Here is a 17,709-nt window from a genome sequence, read left to right on the forward strand (position 1 = left end):
AAAATTTGATTTGATATCAACTTTGTTGCTATGGCCGATAACTGATATTTCTCGATATTAAATGTATTTTTCTGCTGTTTTGACACCTTTGGGGGGGGGGGGAAACCACCAGAAACAGACGGCAACAAGATGGAAATAAATATGGGTTGTTAGTATCGGCCCAGTTTTATTTATCGAACCGATACATTATGCCAAAAAATGACTAATGTCAGCCGAACTGATTTTAGTGCTGATATATTGTGTGTTCATAAAATAAATAAATAAAACATGTTGCTCTCGAATTCCCTAACTTGAAAATGTCAGAGTTTGGACGCCTATGATCTGCAGGATTCTCAGATTTATTGTAGTAAAAAAGCAACCTGGTAAGAAATAAATGTAAAAAATCTGTGGGAACAGCTTGGAAAACAGGAGATTTTGCTCTTTCTGAATCTACTTATTGTGTCATATTCCATTTTGTATCGATTGCATCCTTAAAAGCGGTGGAATAGCCCTTTACTTTGCTCCTGAATCAGAGCCAACTGCAGCCTGGTGTCAGGTGAGCCGCAGCAGCTTGAGTGATTTAACTAATCCACTTTGGCAGCAGACCTGCAGCACAGATCGGCCTCTCCTTCACGGCCACCACTCCAGCTCTGTTCACATTACCACCAGTTAGAAACACAGTTTACGTGAACGTGTTGTTTTTATTTTCAGGTCCCTTTCAGCCGTCAAACGACATGATGCTAAAGTTCTACAGTTACTATAAACAGGCCACTATCGGGCCGTGTAATATTCCCCGACCCGGCTTCTGGGACGTGGTTGGCAAAGCGAAGTGGTTTGTACATTTCTCTTTGTTTTTTTTTACTGAAATAAAAACTCTTTTATTTGAGCTTTTCATGTAAAACACGACTGTAGTTGGAGATTCATCTGTGCGTTTTTTCAAGCTGCGCTCTCTGGAATGTGACCTTTGACCCACAAAGCAGGACACTGCAAAAACACAAAGTCTTTCCAACTTTTTATCTCTAGTTTCTATTACAAATATCTCACTATACCTGAAATAAGATAAAACTAACCTAAAAGTAACTTTTCAGCGAGAAATAGCTTGTTTTAAATTAAAAACTCCTTAATTTTGGCAGATTATTTTATTTGTAACGAGACATTTTCCTGTTATAAGTGAACTAGTACTTTTTCTTCAATATTAAGGATTTATTGACTTAGAAAAGCTCCTATTACCTGCTGAAAAGTTACTTGCCTTTATTTTAAACGTACTAAGACAGTGTATTTAAAAGTGGGGGCTGCAAAAGTTAGAGGGAAAATGGGAAAAACATTCAATACCATAAATGTTTCAATCTTAAATTTATCTATTATTCAGTCATGCTTTAAAAATAAATAGAATGCATTTAAAATAATTAATTTCATTGTTATTTCTGATGCTCATTTCTGCCGGTCAAATTCATGAAACTCTTCAAACTAACAGAGAAAGCAAGAAGACGAAAGGAGCCACAGCAGCCCTGCAGGACTCTGCCACTAAAAATAACATGAGAACTGCGGGAATAAAACAAAATTTGATGTTATTTAATATATATATAAAAAAATGCATATTTTCTTATCAAAAGAGGGGATTGTGGTGAAAACGTGTATCATCTGGTAATAAAGTCACTATTTTGATAAACATTGCCATCTAAAAATAAGGAAGAATTAAGTGGGATTTACGCTAAATTAATGTAATAACTGTATTATTACATTCAATAATAATGACTGAATAGTGAATACAAACATAATGAAAGTTGACGTTTCCTCCAGAGGTTCATGCTTTTTGTGGCAGCCATTGCATGGAAAAGTTTGGGAAATCCTGTGCTAAGATATTTGCACTAGAAACTAGACCGATTAAAAACGTAGTAAGATTTTGTGTTTTTGCAGTGGACGTTTTCTCTCTTTGCTTAAGAATGTTGTAAATCATAGTTAGTCACTCAGCCTTTGACCCACAGATTGCAGGGAACGCACTGACCTTAAGTAAACTTGGTCTGTTTAAAAAGCAGAAAACAAGCACAACTTTGGTAAAGAGTATTTATTTTTAATTAATATTTCTGCTGACATTTTTTAAAAATCCACCTTTAAGGAATTTTTAAGAGCGGTGTGGATATAAAGGCAAAAAGAAAACTTTCTGGATCTCTTGAAAAGAATCTCACTTTAACTCTGAATAGAATAACAATTATTTGCAAAACTGATGATGTTTGAAAGCTATTTAATCCGACATTGGATTATTTATTTAGTTTTTTTACTTGTTCACATTTGTGAAACAGGGATGCGTGGAATTCTCTTGGAGAAATGTCTGAAGGAGAAGCGATGGCGGCCTACGTTGACCAAATGAAGCTGGTTGGTTTCCTTAACTTTTACATTTATATTACTGAAAAACTTAGTGGGCAAACATCATGTTTTAAAAACTGTTTATGACAGTTATTTTTATATCTACCTGTCTAGTTAGCAGCTAGCTTCAGTTTGAGTTCAGAAAGTCAAGATTGAAATAGTGATTAGTCAAGTAAGGAGGAGGAACTTAAAATGGCGTTTGAGGTGTCATTTAGAGACCTAGCAAACCAGCACCCTATGGAGGGATTTAAAAGCACTCTGTTGTGTGCCTAGTTCACCTGAAATTCATTTTTGAGAAAATACATCTCAGAAATAATTAAGAGTCCACCTCTCTGTGAGATTTTTGACGGGTTTCGTGCCTTTAGTAAGGCACAAATCCATTGGTGGATGGGAATATTCGCTACCTCAAAACTTTTTCAACAAATGTGTTTCCATCAACGCCCTTTTTTTTGTAAAAGTCAAAAACCACCTAAGAGAGCATAGTATTTTTGAAGTTATTTTGAATTTTATCATTTCCGTCTACCTTTTCTAATACGATACTTCAATATCTGTATAAAAAAGTTGATAGGAACATGGCTAGTGATGATCCTGAAGATTTGTCTCTTCCTACATTTTAAGCGAAACTTCAAATGTTTTCTTGGCTCCAAAATATATTTGTCTTTAAATCTTGAAATACATGTAGCTTATTTTTTTCTGGTTTTGTAACAAACGATAATTTGGGTTCAACCCACAGATCCTGGAGGGAATGCCGATGACCGACGAGGTGGAGGAGCTGCTTCGCATCCTCGGACCGTTCTATGAGCTGATTGACGAGAAGAAAAAAATCACGCAGATATCGGACCTGAGCACAGGTGCGTTCTTTTTTTCTCTTCTTTTTTAATGGAGTCAGAAACAGGCAAACGAAACTTAACTGTTTACAATTTGCCTTTGATCTGCTCAGCCCGCTTAACCAAGTTTGCTAGGCAACTGGAAGGCAAGTATGCGACTGCGTACATGATGTAGAGTAGAATATGTGTGGTATTTTAGCTAGTATGCTTTTAGTGTTTGATAGCAATGCTGTTATATGTTGTACATATTAAAGAGTAGATTAGCACAGAGGTTCCCAAATCTTTTCCTACTATGAAGCCTTAAATGGCATTAGCTTCTGGCTACAAAATATGCAAAAAAAACCCATAATGTTCCATCTATCCATCCATTTATTTATTTATTTATTTATTTATTTATTTATTTTCTTTACACCCTTGTCCCTCAGTGGTGTCGGGAGGGTTGCTGGTGCCTATCTCCAGCTAACGTTCCGGGCGAGAGGCGGGGTTGTTTTATCCATTGTTTAATAATTATTACATTCGTTTAGCATAAATTCTGATTTTAGTTGGACATGAGTTCCTAAGGTTTTTTCTAGGAATGCTGGATGGTTCCTTTGGTTAATTTGTAAAAATGTGTGTATTTTAGTTAAAATCTTGTCAATTCTGCGCTTGCTATGCTAGCTTAATGAGCAAAACACTAGCTTACATTAGACTGGAAACCAATCAGGAACATGAGCATGGCAAATAGCATTTCAATAAATTATATTTTGTAATGATGATTAAAAAATAGTAGAGATTTTATGATAACATTGGCTAAACATTTCTGAAAAATTTATTTTAGCATTTTTTTTCCGTCTTGTATCTTGGCGCCCCCTGGAGGACTGGAGGCCCCCACTTTGAGAAACCGCTGTATCGTCACCTTCCTAAAATAATGGCCTAAGATTTAGCTGTAATTTAATTTAAAACTGATATTATAGTGTTTTATAATAATGGTTGAAAAATAGATTAGATGTTATGATTTATATGTATATATATTTATATGACTTAACCATATTTTAGCTTTTTTTTTCTTCTCATTTTTCCTCCTGCCTCCTGAGGCCCCTCGTCGCTGGTTCTGCTATCAGATATTCAGATTTGTGTGCTGAGTTTGATAAAAATCAATTTTTCTGTTCAGGATTTGGAACAATGCTGAACTCGATGGAATCAAAAAGTGTTGCGAAAAGCGTCATCAGAAACATGGAGATGAACGGCACCCTGGAGACCCGGCCCGCCAGGCTCAGACAAAATGAAGAAGTGGAGCAGGAGGAGGAAGAGGATGAGGATGAAGATGAAGAGGAGGAGGAAGGGAAAGAAGACACAATGGAGATCAGAAAGGGTAACACAGATTTCTTCTTTTTTTTAGATGAAGAGTATTTCCTGGTTCTCATTGTGTTTTTATTCCTGTAGCCACTCAACCCAAGAAGAAGATTTCCACCAGGAGACACAAAGCGTCGCTCCAGAACGGGAAGCTGTCCAACGGCGGCTCCCACCTGGCCAATGGCAGCCATCAGAGAGCCGTCGATGAGCACGACGCCTCCGCCAGGGAGCCTCTGACCAACGAACACCACGCAGGTAGGTGGAGCCAAGATGTCAGCCATTTTGGATCTGATGGGTTCGAAACATCCGCCATCAATTAATCCATCCATCCATCCATCCATCCATCCATCCATCCATCCATCCATCCATCCATCAGTCCATCCATCCATCCATCCATCCATCCATCAGTCCATCTGTCCGTCCTTCCATCCGTCCGTCTGTTCATTCATTCATTAATAAATCAATAGATTTGATCAGTTTGTGTTTATCAGTTCTGTTCTGTTTAATCTCCATCTGAACTAAAATGTCCTCCATGTTCCAGACACCAGAACCAACCAGGTGACCAGCGACTCTGACAGCGAAGTCTACTGCGACTCCGTGGACCAGTTCGGCCAGGAAGAGGCGAGTCCAAACCCCAGAACCGGACTCTGGGTCAGTCTTCGTGAGGTACTGACTGAAGGTTTCTGTTTGCTCCAGAACTCTGAGCAGAACCGCTCTCTGGACGACCTGGAGGAAGAGGACAGCCACTTCCTGGAGGAAGATCAGGATCCGCCGCGGGCCGCGAGGCGCAGAGGGGAAGAGAGGGAGATGGGAGGGATGGGAGGGACAGGAGGGACGGTGTCTCTGAGGCTGGACCGATGGGGACGGGGAGAGGACGGACATTCAGGTACAGTTAGAGTTAGACGGGAGCTTAGTGGGCCCAGTAGAACCGGGACCAACACACTGGGAGGGGGTTGAAATAAATCTATCTGTTCATCCATCCATTCAAAACATTTTGGGAAAATCCTACGACAGATTGGAATGTATAAAAATGAGATGTGAGATGGAACTTCATCTCCATTTACTTTTCAAACTTTGTTTATTTTCAAAATGAAAGTTTGGTGCTAAACTCTGTCTCGTTAATAAACGGTAAAAACCTACACAAATCTGTCGCTAACGATGGCCGTTTTCTGTTTCCAAGGCTCCAGGTCCCTCGCTCCGGGATCCCAGCTGCACCCCAGTGGGGACGGACCGGAACCGGCCGGACCGGTACCGCCCAGAGGCAGCCTGGATGAGCAGATCGTGGTGGCGCTGGCCCGGGTTCAGAAAGACATCCAGAGCGTTTTGGAGAGGATGGGAACCGTGGAGGCTCTAACCGCCAACCTGGTCAGATCAGAACCAAAACACGGATGGATGGATGGATGAAAAGTTGGATGAATCCATTTAATTTCTAGTGAAATAAAAATTGTTCGTCTCCCTCTTTGTTGTTTTCAGGCTCGATCAGTGACTTTGCCTTCCTACGGATCGCCTCCGGGCAACAAGAGGAATCGGGTAACTCTATCACATATTGCTGTTTTTGTTTCTTTATTCATTTTTATTTTTTAACGTGTGTGTGTGTGTGTGTCTCTCACCTAGAATCCATCATGGTGGCCTTTCGACATTTCACCAACCAGTCTGGCCTTTGCCGTTATCTGGCCGTTTGTGGTTCAGTGGCTCATCCGTCTGTACTTCCAGAAAAGAAGAAGGTAATATATATTCATTAAAAAAAAATAAATGTTTTTTTTCCTCCTGTGAATGTCTAGTTTGATATATTTACTGTTTTGTTTTTATTTAAACAGACGAATCAACTGATGCAGTTTACGGCAAGACGGTAACGAATCCCTACACTGTTGGGCTGCAGCTTCTTTCGTCCTAATTAAAGTAATTTGCTTTTGCACTTCGAAGAAGGAACCTTGGAGCAGAGAAAGAGAAAAGTCTGGAGTTTGGCTGAAACACGAATGCTTCTGATTTCTCAGAACGGTTGTGAACTATCGTAGCTTCTCGGTTATTTCCCTAACTTTGGCTCCGTTGCACAAATTTTCCACAATTTTCTTAGCTGCCCAGGAGATGCTGCTATATTAAGATGTGATTAAAACTGTAGAAAACATATAATGAATGTAAAACTGTGTTGAGATGTGAGTCTTTCCTGGTAATATTTATTGCTTTAAATGAGTTTCCGACGTAAAAATCGAATAATTTTGTTGTAGATTGCTTCATATCAGGATGTGCTTTATGTCAGGTTGGTCCAAGTTTTCAATTTCATTCTGCAGGAAAAAGTGCCTCGTCATCAAAATGTAGAGGGCATTACATTCAGTTCTTCCGGGTTTGGACCAAATTACAGCTAAACATCAGAATATTTCACTCAAATTGCTAATTGTTTAACAAAAAATGCAACAAAAGACATTGTTTTTGTTTTATTTCTTGCATAATTTTGATTTCCTGTTTGCAAACCAGTGACTTCTGTACAAATTATATACAGTAGCTGTACAGTTCAGACCTAAATGCAATATTTTAATTGCATCTGTATTAACTGTAGATTAATATGTAATATTTACAAAGGTTGGCGTGCTAATTAAAGCTGATCTTTTCAGAGAAAAACTAATTTAATAATAATAAAATGGTTTACCTTTCTATTAAAATGTACTACAAGCTTTTTCACCCTTTCTGCCTGTGCAGAGTGGTGTGTGCATGTGATAAACGCAGCTTGAATTAAAGTTTTGACCAAATAATTTGAGTGTATGTGGCTTATTTTAATTAAAAAAAAACAAGTAATTTTTAAAAATGGTTGAATTGACCTGATATTCAGATTTTCACCCAAAATATGGTAGAAAAACTATAGTAATATGATTATACCATCATTTGGATGTGATAAAAATAAATATGTTAATGCTTTTGCTTTATTTACTCCCAATTTTAAGCCAGAAAATTCATCTTTGGTTACAGAACGTTTCATTTTAAAAAACACCAGCTGTCTTTTGGGAGCCTCAGTCGACTACAACCATTAAATTAGCCATTTTAAGGGAAGATTTTTAAAGTATCTTTTGTCCTAATTGATACTATTTTATTAAGAAACCTTGATTCAGTTATTTTTGTTGCTCAAGCTGAACTGGAGAGTGCCAAAGGGAATTTCTGGTCAAATTAAAATCTTTAAAAGCTCCTATTGATTCACTTTTAAGCATTCAGGCTTCAATTCTATGGCAAGCTGTTGGTGTATTTATTCAAAATGATTTATCAGCCATCATTTTTATCTACAAACTTGCAAATACTCTGCACTAGTTGTACATTTGACCAAACGAGCTCAACTAGTTGAATATCTGGTTATTAGGTAATCCTGTACAGAATTTATGATGCAGAATTAGGGGCAAACTAAAAAAATACAATAAAATGATGAGAATAAATTTATATTATGAGAATAAACTCATACAAGAATAGGTCATAATACGAGAATAAAGTCAAATTTTGAGAATGAAATCAGTATTATGAGAAAAAAGACATTAGAATAACAGAAAATTTTGAGAAGTGAAAATAAAGTTTTACTAGAATATAAAAATTCAAGAACAAATTTATGAGAGTAAGTCAAATAAAACAAAAAAAGTCACAGTATTACCAAAATAAACCAGTAATATTGTGACTTTTTCTTGTAATTTTATTTTCTGTTTTTTTAGGTTTTCCTTTTCCACAGCATAAAATCCTGGCATTGATATTTAATATTTTGGCTCATCTTGTGTTTTTAAAGCAGCTGCTCATTGGAAAGTTAAACTGTTACTTTTCTAACTTCCTGTACAAGCAGCTGTACCACAACATGGATACTTGTGTGTAAAATGAACAAATTTCCCATTTTATATTAGCAGCTCTAAATTAGCTTCTTGTTTTAAACCTTTAGTAAAATACTTTTTAATCAACTTTGCATAAAATTGAGTTAGTTTCTGGTTTCCATTGAAAGGGAAGAGAACAGTTTCTGAAACACTTGAAACAAATGAAGTATGTAAAGTATTTAGAGTTTATTGAAAATGTTAAAGATATACGAGGCGGATCATGTAGCAAACATTTTATTTGCATTGTCCCTTTAAAAAAAAGATGAAAGCGTACAAGCAGTACAGGGAGCAAAGAAGAAATCAGATCAAAACACATAAAAAGGAGGAAATTTCTGTTTTATTTCAAAACGCCACATATATCTTAAAACAATCAGACAAAATAAACACAGAAATTGATACATTAAAACATTATTTATGAATATATGAATAGGTTTTTCTTCAGTGTTGTTGCACTCCTAAACGGTTTTAGGGCCCGCAGGTCATGACCTTTACACAGAAAAACAAAGAGGCAGAGGAGAAAACAGAAACTAAACACCTAAACCTGCAGACGATAAAGTTAGCAAGCAAAGAGCATTATTTAAGACTTCTCAGCAAATAAAGTTTTAAGACACTTTCCTCTCAACAGTATACAGCAGCAGTGATTGCACATGTGTAAAAGTTTCTTTTAAAAGAACCAGTGAACAGAGAACCAATCAGAACCGTTTGCATGTCCGTCTGCGGCTCTGATTTTGCTACATCTTTAAATCAGTGCGGTTTAACAGACATAAGACCAAACAAAGCTTTGAGGCTACAGACTGAAGCCAGACACGGCGATGTGCTGAGCGTTGTTTCTCGCCTCGAAGTACGACGTGTCGGTTTCGTCCTCCGGCTGCGGTATGAACGGCATCGGCTGGTCCTGCAGGTTGTCCCAGTCCAGGCCGTCGAACAGGCGGTGGCGCTTCAGTTCTGCAAACAAAACGACAAAAGAATCAGGCAGCTTTAGCATATTAGCCTAGCCTTAGCATCTATAGTTTCCACCATTACAAAAAACGACAACAAAGCTGAATTTACCTTCCTATTTTAGAAATGTGTTTCCATTAGTAGACTGACCTAATCGGGTCTAACAACTATTGGAATGATCAAATAAGGATGGAAGTGAACGGTTCTTTTATTTTGTTTTGTTGGTAAAACTTTCCCAAAATGGTAGTTTTAGTATTTTTGTTGGCATTAAACAATAAATCAGGACAATCAATATCAATAGATAATACATCTGATGGAATATTCAATATATCGGTTATTCGCTGAACTCCGACCCAGAGCAGACTTCAGCCAAAGCAAAGTTGGTAGAATCAACTCACTCGCTCTCTGGTTACCTAGCAACAGCTTGAAGTGCCACAAACCTGTGGTTGCCTAGCAACGACCTGTTGAGTAACTTGTGCACCAGCAATTTAAAGTTTTGCCACTGTTCCTCATAACTGCTTAAAAATAAAACAATGGCGTGAAGAGAAAACTTTTTAGAAAACTGAAATACTAAGAAACTGGTTGTATTTCAGATATTTAAAACAAAGACTATATCGTGCTAATATCGTGATCAATTTTTCAAGACAGATTTAGACCCAGTTGAAGGTCCAATTGAACTAGAATTTAAAGTTGTAAATAGCTTCCCTTTTAATTTTTGAACAACTGTTCATTCAGTCTCTAAGTCAAAAATTTAAATATTGATGAGTGAAATGTTAAAACTGAGGCAAATTAAAGAGGAAACATGTCAAAATAAATAAATACAAATTACATTAATAGACTTTTACGCTTAAAAAACAAAACAACAATAGGGAAATATATTTTTTCCCATAATTAAATTTCTTGTTTCCTGAAAAATGAAAAAGTAATTCCATACTTTACAGGACGTAATTTTCACATTATAAATTATAATTACGTCACTATTTTAAGCTGCTGTAAGTTAAGTTGATGACCAATTCAGATTATTTGCAGTAAAAAAATTTAATTAATTAAATTAAATTTAAAATAATTTCATAGTGTAGTATAAGGGGAAAAATCTCAAATACAGAAATATTTTATATGCTCCATTTTCTTTTTCCAAACCTGTCAAGATCTGGAAAATATTTTAAAGGAAATTCTACACAGACAATAAAAAATAAACCAAAGCAATGGCCTACTGAAGGTTTAAAAGGCAAATGTTCTGACTTCCTGCAGCTTCCCGGCAGAGTGCGATTTTTACCCTTCAGGCCGGCGCGTTTCCTCATGTCCATGGCCAGCAGGATCTCAATGGCATTCCTGGAGTTTACAGGAAGTTTCTCCTCCCCTTCAGGCCAAGGGATGTCTAAAAATGTACAAGTTAAACTGGAAGTAAGAGCAAGCAGCTAAACTAGAACAGCATGAATATTAGTCAAGCAAATTTTTTCTGCGAGATTTTAAACCTTTCAAGATTTTTGAGTTTTTTCTTGAAAGTTTTTGATTTTTCAAATTCAGAAATGAAATGTAGATGTTCTTTATTAGAAAGTTTCTGAGATTAATCTCAAAATTTCTTGGTGGAAATTTTCTTCCTGGTTTTCATCCCTAACACGCCGTCGTACTTGAACTGACCTCTGTTGAGAATATTCTGGAAAACCAGCTGGGGAGTTTCGTCGTTGAAGGGCGGCACTCCGGTGAGGAACTCGAACAGACACACGCCGAGCGCCCACCAGTCCACCCTGCAGTCTGGCCAGAAACAAACAGGAAGCAATGAGGATTCAGCGAGATGCTAACAGGCTAGCATCTGTTAGCATGCTAGCCTGTTAGCTAGCATGTGATTCCTGTTAGTGTGACCTGATTGGGCTGCAGTGGCTGAAGCAGGAAGGACTATGTTAGAGGTTCACCTTGACACTACTGAGCATTAATTATTCACTTTTACATGCAAATATGGTTCAAATCAGATATTTACACACACAGAAAAACACATTTTTCTCTCTGTCTGAAGATAAATCAGACTAAACTTTTCTTGTTTTAGCTTAGTTAGAATTTCCAAAATTATTTATATTTGTTAAAAAGCAAGAACATTTTTAAAACTTTCCTTGAATTAAAATATGTTCTCACGTTTAGCAAATAATTGTAATTGTAACCAAGCTAAAGCAAGAAAAGTTTAGTTTGATTTAACTTCAGACTGCAAGATAAAAAATTGTTTTTGTCTTTTTACTCAGTAAATATCTGGTTTCAACTGTAAATGTCCATCAGGTTAAAAAAACCAAACAAAAAAAAAAACTAAACGTTGGCATAACAGTGAAAATTTAAAATAAATCACAGCAATTCTGAATTATTCATGTGAAATCGGACTAAAAATAAACTGAGTTTACCGTTTTGCAACTTCTGCATGAGTTTCAACATTTGACCCAAGCAGCCTTTCAGAAGCAGAAACCAGTTCGTCCAGTTAAAAGCCTCCAGATTCCCCTGCTGTTAACATGTTAACTGCACAGACAACCCACTTTCATCCTTCCAATCCGAAACTTCAGTCCCAATCAATAACCAATCCCAGTTTGTTTCCAGATCCAGAAACAGAGGGAATGGAAAAATTGGGGGTAGGAGCAGTTTATTTCCTACAACAGTATTAGCAGCCTGGCAAGGGCAACATGCAAGCTGCAAGAAACAACGTTGCTATAAACTTACCAAACAGAAAACTTCCTGAAACTAAAGCAGAACGCCTGTCACAAGAGCTACAGTGATAATCAGCAGGCGATTACATTACAGGCGGATTTGTTTGATTTTAAAGTTTTCCCTTCTTTTACCGTGAGGTTTTCCAAGGAGAAGCTCCGGAGCCAAATAATCCGGGGTTCCCAAAATTGGGGCGCCCTCAACAGGCAGCGCGCCCCTTCGGACGCTCTTTGGAGTCCGGAAAGGGGTGTGAGAGGTCGACATGGGCTGAGGAGTCTAATGTGAGAGGAAGAGAAATAGAAGGAGAGAGAAGTTAAAAAATGGTTCATAAACTCAAGCAAACCTTTGAAAAAAAAAAAGAAGCAAAACAGAAAAATATTTATATGAAATACAAATGCTATATTTTTATTTTACATGTATGTAAGCATATATTCATATTCTCATTTCGTTTTGATTTGGCGGTTTTGATTTTTTTTTTAATTTAATCTTGATTTTAATGTATTTTCATTTTAAATCCTAATTTGTTTTATACGTCGTATCTATATTAATAAATCAAAAGGAATGATTTATAAAAGAAATTAAGATATTATGAAATGAAAATACATCATTTAAAAAAATTTAATCCTTAAAAAAAATCTAAATGAAATAAAAATTTTGAATATATTAAAAACCACCAAAGTTTAAAATAAAATAGAGAGGGGAGAAAATTATCTAATCAACACAACATACATAAAAAGACAACATAATAATAATAAAAAAACACAAGCATTAAATAAAAAAATTCAACCAAGATGAGACTTAAATAAAATTAAAAGCAGGGATATAAAAATATAAGAAAAAAATAAATAAATCCAGACTTCAAAAATATTAACGCAAAAAGGATTTAAAAAGTAAAATATGTTTAATTTTAAAAATGTTTCAAAATTAAAATTAAATCTAGGTCAAATAAATAAAGATACGACATTTAAGATTAATTTAAAAATCAAGAATACAGTTAATAAAATAGCTTTTTTTAAAATTACATTTCATATTTAAAAAAATTTAAATATGAAAATTTAAATTTTTATATTTAAATTTTAAAATTTTAAAAAATTTACATTTTTTAAAATTACAATCTTCGGCCTCCACCCCTGAACACTGACCTGGTTAACGGAACCGTTGGAGCTTCTCCGCCGCTGCACAGGCGTTGCCGTGCCGCAGGCAGAGTGACAGGAAGCGGCGGCGGACACGTCCATGGCCTCCACGGAGCCCACGCTGAGCCTGGAAACCCCGGACGTGTTGGAGCGGTTGATGGAGCTGCAGTAGCTGCGGAAAACCACGACGTTCCGCGGCTTTAGGAAGGACGGAGACTGCGAGAAGCTGCAGGACATGTCATGGATTCTATGGAGGGATTCGCCTCTCAGGTCGGTCTCGACTAGTTTGGGCGTTTCTATGGTGACGGGGAAAGTCCGTTGAGGCGACTCGGAGCACCGCTCGTGCTCCTCTGGTTTGATTGGCTGGAGAGAAGCGTTACAGTCGACGGTGAGAGACGTCTCATGGATGGAGCCGTCAGAGTCCAGGCTCAGGCTCAGGCTCCGGCAAACGTCAACGTTCCCCGGAAGAGGGGACGTGAAACTGCACTGGGATGGCTCTTTAGTCCCGTCTTGAAACAAGTCCTCTGCCGGCTCCTCCAGCTCACTGAAAAGACTTTTGGCGACAGGGATTGGGCTGGAGCGCCTCGGGTCGCAGTGGTCCGCCGCCATGTTTCCTGTAGTGGTCAAGAAGTCGCCAATCTGGATGGTGGAGAACGTCCCAGTCAGACCAGTGTGACTCAGAGCGGTGTCGGGAATCTCAAAGAATCTCTTGTATTCTGCGTTTGTCTTCTTGGCTCTGGTCTCCAGCAGCTCTGGACTTCGGTTGATGTCTGAAAATGTCCTCTTTACAGAGGAGGGAACTGTTGGCTGGCAGTTATCTCGCTCTGATTCAAGATGGCGCCGAACTGCCGAGAACGGTTGACGTTTCCTGATGGGAGAACTGTACTTTTTGGGCAGATTAGGGGCATCTTTAGTAGAAACTCCACGTCCTCTTGACCCCTGCTCGTTTTCTTTCTAAAGAAAGAAGAACATTTATCCATTTAATTTAGCACCAAACGAACTCGGAGCTGCTGCCTATAACAGAGTAGTAGGTCCATTGTAGATAGAAAAAGAGGAGTAAATTTCCACCGAAAAAACCTTGAAATTTCTGAGTTTCAAAAAAATCGAAAATTCTGGTCATTCTATTTATTCTGTTGTTGTTTTGCCTTATTTTGTTTATTAAGGAAAACAGAAAATTTTACACATCTGAAATTCAAAAGTTTACAAGTTTCTTCAAAAGTCCTTTTATTAGTCTCAAAATTTGAGTTTTCTAATAGATTTTTGACTTTTCAAACCAAAAATTAACTTTTTTTTCTAGAAAATTTCGGTATTTTTATAGAACATTTGACTTAATTTGTCAGAAATATCTATGTATCTCAACATTTCTGAGTTTATTCTAGCAAATTTTCAACTTTTAATTTCTCAAATTTCAACATTTTTTTCTAGAATATTTTTGACATTTCAAGCCAGATATTTAAATTTTTTTCTAGAAAATTCCTGAGATCAATCTCAAAATTTGAGTTTTTTAGAATATTTTTCACTTTTCAAACTCAGAAATGTATTTATTTTTTTCTACATTTCTTAGACTCATATTTTGAGATTAATCTATTACATGTACTCATTTCTTTCTATCTCTGATGGTCCTAATACACCATTGTATGTTTCTTTTCTAAATGAAGAAGAAACTAACTATTTAATTTAGCAGCAAACGAAGTCGGAACTGCTGCTGTTCCACCAACACTGACCTCACACTCCCACATGGGACTGACGCCCCCCTCAGTGTCGGTGGTGCTTCCGGCGCTCATCGTCTCAAACCGCTTTCTGCTCCTCAGCAAATTGGGAGTCAAGTTTTTTGCCAGTTTATGAGGACTGAAAACTCTGGTCTTAGGCCCTGCCGGAGTTAACATACACCATGATAAGAAAAGTCATATTAACTGCACTTATTTTAATGTTTTACCTCCTCTAAAGATCATATACTTATATTTTATGGCTGCAACTAATACAATTATTCTGACCATTAATCGGATAAAAAAAAAAATGACCTGCAGATTTTTTCATCACTTAATAAACAATAGATAAGTAAAACAGGACTGTGACATCAACTCTATTGAAAATATGTGGACTGTGCTTAAGATCTGGGACTTTTCCACAGAACAGAAACAATTTAAATGACGTTAGAGTTAATTTCCTACTCATTTTACAAAGGTCAGCTGGAGAAAACAGCTGTTCCGAGTTGTTCATCGCAGGAGAACCAAGCGAGTTGTTCTTCTGCTTCACTTTGCTGCAGGACATCGGGCTGGACACAACCGAGGCGCTGCAGTGCCGCTTCCCTTCTGTTGCCGGCGTGTTCTGCAGGCCCCAAAAACAAACAGAGAGGATTTAGAGTCCACATTCATCCCGGTCGCCTTTTCTGATTAATGGTTTAGACAATGCTTACGAATCCCAGGGAGCTGATCAAAGAGAGAACTTGACCCGGCGTGCGGAAGAAGTCGTTTTTCGGTTTCGCCAAAGATGGAGTCGTGAGGATGTCCATAAGACTGAGCTCTGTTTTACACACAGAGTAAGAAGTGAATAAGAATGAAGCAGCTCATGGTTACAGGTTTAGAGTTTTGGATGGGGACCAAAATTGCAACTTTGTTACATTTTCAGCTGGTGTGGTTCACAAAACTCTTTGAAAAACTTCTTCCCCTGTGATGGCGCTGCATCAAGAACCACAGAAGAAAATGACACAAAAACCTCTGGAGACGACATGAACGTCTCCAGAGGTTTTCTCCAGAGGTGGAACGTCCTTCTTCATGAAACATAAACAAAAATGGAGTAGCGTCAGATTTTAGCAGTTTTAAAGTTTCTCTTTTGTCTTTGGTACAAAACCACAACCCATTTCTCCAGCTGGTGTTGGACTGCTGCGTTTATTTTGGTTGTATTTACCCAGAATGCCCTGTGCTACAGTCTGCTTCCTGCTGTTGGAGCGGTCTCTGGTCTGCTTACATTCACATATGCATTAAAACCGCACCAGAGTTCACTTCAACTGAACCGAGACCGAGGTTTTTAGGTGGACCAGAGTTCACAGATGCATTCACACCTCCACAAATAAACTGGACTTTCTAGGCCAAACACACTTCAGTTCGATTAAAGCAAACTTAACAGGTCTGATGTGAATTCACCCTTGTTTACCTCTGTCAAGCTTGACCTTTGAGAGCCCAAAGTCTGTCAGCTTGATGTGGCCTTGGTTGGATATGAGCATGTTGTCTGGTTTCAGATCCCTGAGCGCATCAGATCACACAATGAGCATTGATCACTTGCTGTGATAAAACATCAACATCTTGTTGCGCAGCTTGTTACCTGTGGATTATGCCGTGGCGGTGAAGGTAGTCCAAAGCCAACGCAACCTCAGAGATATACTTCACAGCCATGTCCTCCTCAAAATATCCATAAATATGGAGTAGAGACTTCACGTCCCCACCGATGAGGTATTCCATCACCTTTGATCAATAAAACAAACACTTTGTTAGGATATGGCTAGTAACCGACGGTGGAATGTTTAGTAGGAAGGAAATTATTTCACAAATGTGCAATAGAGCGACACATTGTTTCACGAATGTTTGCACAAATGGGCTGCATACCAAGGCATATTATACTCATTTAGCCATGGAAGTGATTAGACAAACATAATTTAAAATTAAATGTCTGAATATTTTGGCAATATATTGTATTTTTCATGGCTTTGGCTTAATCAATAACATGTTCTGGTTTCACAGAACAGTGTGTGAGACCATTACATATTCTTGATTATCCAATAGAGAATGGCTGGATCGATGGATGCCATTAATAATACCTGGAATAAACCTGAAGATGTAAATTTAGCACTATAATCACTAAATAATGAAAGCAATTTGTCCTTCGAGGTTAATAAGGAGAACTGAACTGAGTCCACTAGAGATGTTTTAAATAAAAATTATTTTGAACTCTTTCACTCAGCATTACCAGATAGATCTTGGCTGCAGTCTGGAGGAAGTAAAACAAGTGAACAACGAAGGGACTTTTGCTCAGAGCTAGGGCGTCTCTCTCTGCCTTCATCTGACTCGCCATGTTTTTATCCACCATGTCTGCCTTCTTCATCACCTACAGCGACAAAAGATAATATTATCCCCAACTTTCATACAAAAAACCAGCAAATAAATGTAATCAAATTTAACTAAAGGTGTATCGACTCACCTTAATAGCGTATAAGCGCGCATTGCTCTTCTTCCGAGCGAGGTAGACCTTTCCAAAGGCGCCGCGGCTGATGGGCTTCAAAACGGTGAAATCATCGATCGAAGGAGGCCTCGGTATTTCCACTGATTTTACATTTGAACCAACTTTGTGTTTCTCTTTTACCTCCATTCTAACGATGGAATAATTTCACTTAAAATCCGGTAGCGAGTCCAGCGTAAACACTACCATGGCAGAACAACAAATAGTGCGGAGTTTGTTTTGAATTTTTGAATTCCCTGCCTGTCACGGGGTCCTGTGACGTGATGTAGGTACTCAAAATACTGCCTGTATAAAATCAGCAAAACAAAAATCTGCAATGTATAATTTAATGTATGATTTAATGTATATATATCCATAAATATGGAGTAGACAGACAGTATATGAAGT

General features: G+C 37.7%; 3 protein-coding genes across 9 annotated transcripts in view; 2 read left to right on the forward strand and 1 right to left on the reverse strand.

Moving 5' to 3' along the window:
* acbd5a (acyl-CoA binding domain containing 5a) overlaps positions 1–7,249 on the forward strand; it is a 16,331-nt gene extending 9,082 nt beyond the window's left edge. For 4 of the 5 annotated variants that reach the window (XM_008396512.2, XM_008396514.2, XM_017301882.1 and 1 more), the window contains exons 3-14: positions 691–811; positions 2,280–2,352; positions 3,077–3,194; positions 3,284–3,316; positions 4,321–4,521; positions 4,593–4,757; positions 5,044–5,123; positions 5,199–5,388; positions 5,683–5,867; positions 5,976–6,032; positions 6,117–6,226; positions 6,320–7,249. In XM_008396512.2, the coding sequence (XP_008394734.1) occupies positions 691–811; positions 2,280–2,352; positions 3,077–3,194; positions 3,284–3,316; positions 4,321–4,521; positions 4,593–4,757; positions 5,044–5,123; positions 5,199–5,388; positions 5,683–5,867; positions 5,976–6,032; positions 6,117–6,226; positions 6,320–6,332 (1,346 nt within the window). In that variant the 3' untranslated portion in view covers positions 6,333–7,249. The remainder of the gene's footprint in view (positions 1–690; positions 812–2,279; positions 2,353–3,076; positions 3,195–3,283; positions 3,317–4,320; positions 4,522–4,592; positions 4,758–5,043; positions 5,124–5,198; positions 5,389–5,682; positions 5,868–5,975; positions 6,033–6,116; positions 6,227–6,319) is intronic. The other variant, XM_017301883.1, reaches the window with a different exon arrangement.
* Positions 7,250–8,652: 1,403 nt separating this feature from the next.
* mastl (microtubule associated serine/threonine kinase-like) lies at positions 8,653–17,592 on the reverse strand. 3 transcript variants are annotated; one of them, XM_017301997.1, is made up of 12 exons: positions 17,284–17,590; positions 17,053–17,190; positions 16,411–16,550; positions 16,243–16,331; positions 15,506–15,612; positions 15,270–15,417; positions 14,814–14,959; positions 13,099–14,043; positions 12,091–12,232; positions 10,916–11,029; positions 10,551–10,652; positions 8,653–9,280 (listed from the first exon to the last, which is right to left on the reverse strand). In XM_017301997.1, exons 1-12 carry the CDS (start codon positions 17,449–17,451, stop codon positions 9,123–9,125), a joined length of 2,397 nt encoding a protein of 798 aa, XP_017157486.1. In that variant the 5' UTR covers positions 17,452–17,590; the 3' UTR covers positions 8,653–9,122. The 3 variants fall into 3 exon arrangements, with proteins under 3 accessions (XP_017157486.1, XP_008394753.1, XP_017157487.1); XM_008396531.2 differs by having other exon boundaries at positions 15,261–15,417; XM_017301998.1 differs by lacking the exons at positions 8,653–9,280; positions 10,551–10,652; positions 10,916–11,029 and adding an exon at positions 11,556–11,992 and having other exon boundaries at positions 15,261–15,417; positions 17,284–17,592.
* The window catches only part of LOC103456783 (ATP-dependent zinc metalloprotease YME1L1), a 15,021-nt gene continuing 10,589 nt past the window's right edge, over positions 13,278–17,709 (forward strand). Inside the window, exons 1-2 of the mRNA XM_008396529.2 lie at positions 13,278–13,359; positions 16,403–16,538. The gene's annotated coding sequence lies outside the window, so the exon portion shown is untranslated. The remainder of the gene's footprint in view (positions 13,360–16,402; positions 16,539–17,709) is intronic.

This window comes from Poecilia reticulata, linkage group LG20 (assembly GCF_000633615.1).
Source record: "Poecilia reticulata strain Guanapo linkage group LG20, Guppy_female_1.0+MT, whole genome shotgun sequence".
Taxonomy (NCBI): Eukaryota; Metazoa; Chordata; class Actinopteri; order Cyprinodontiformes; family Poeciliidae; genus Poecilia; species Poecilia reticulata.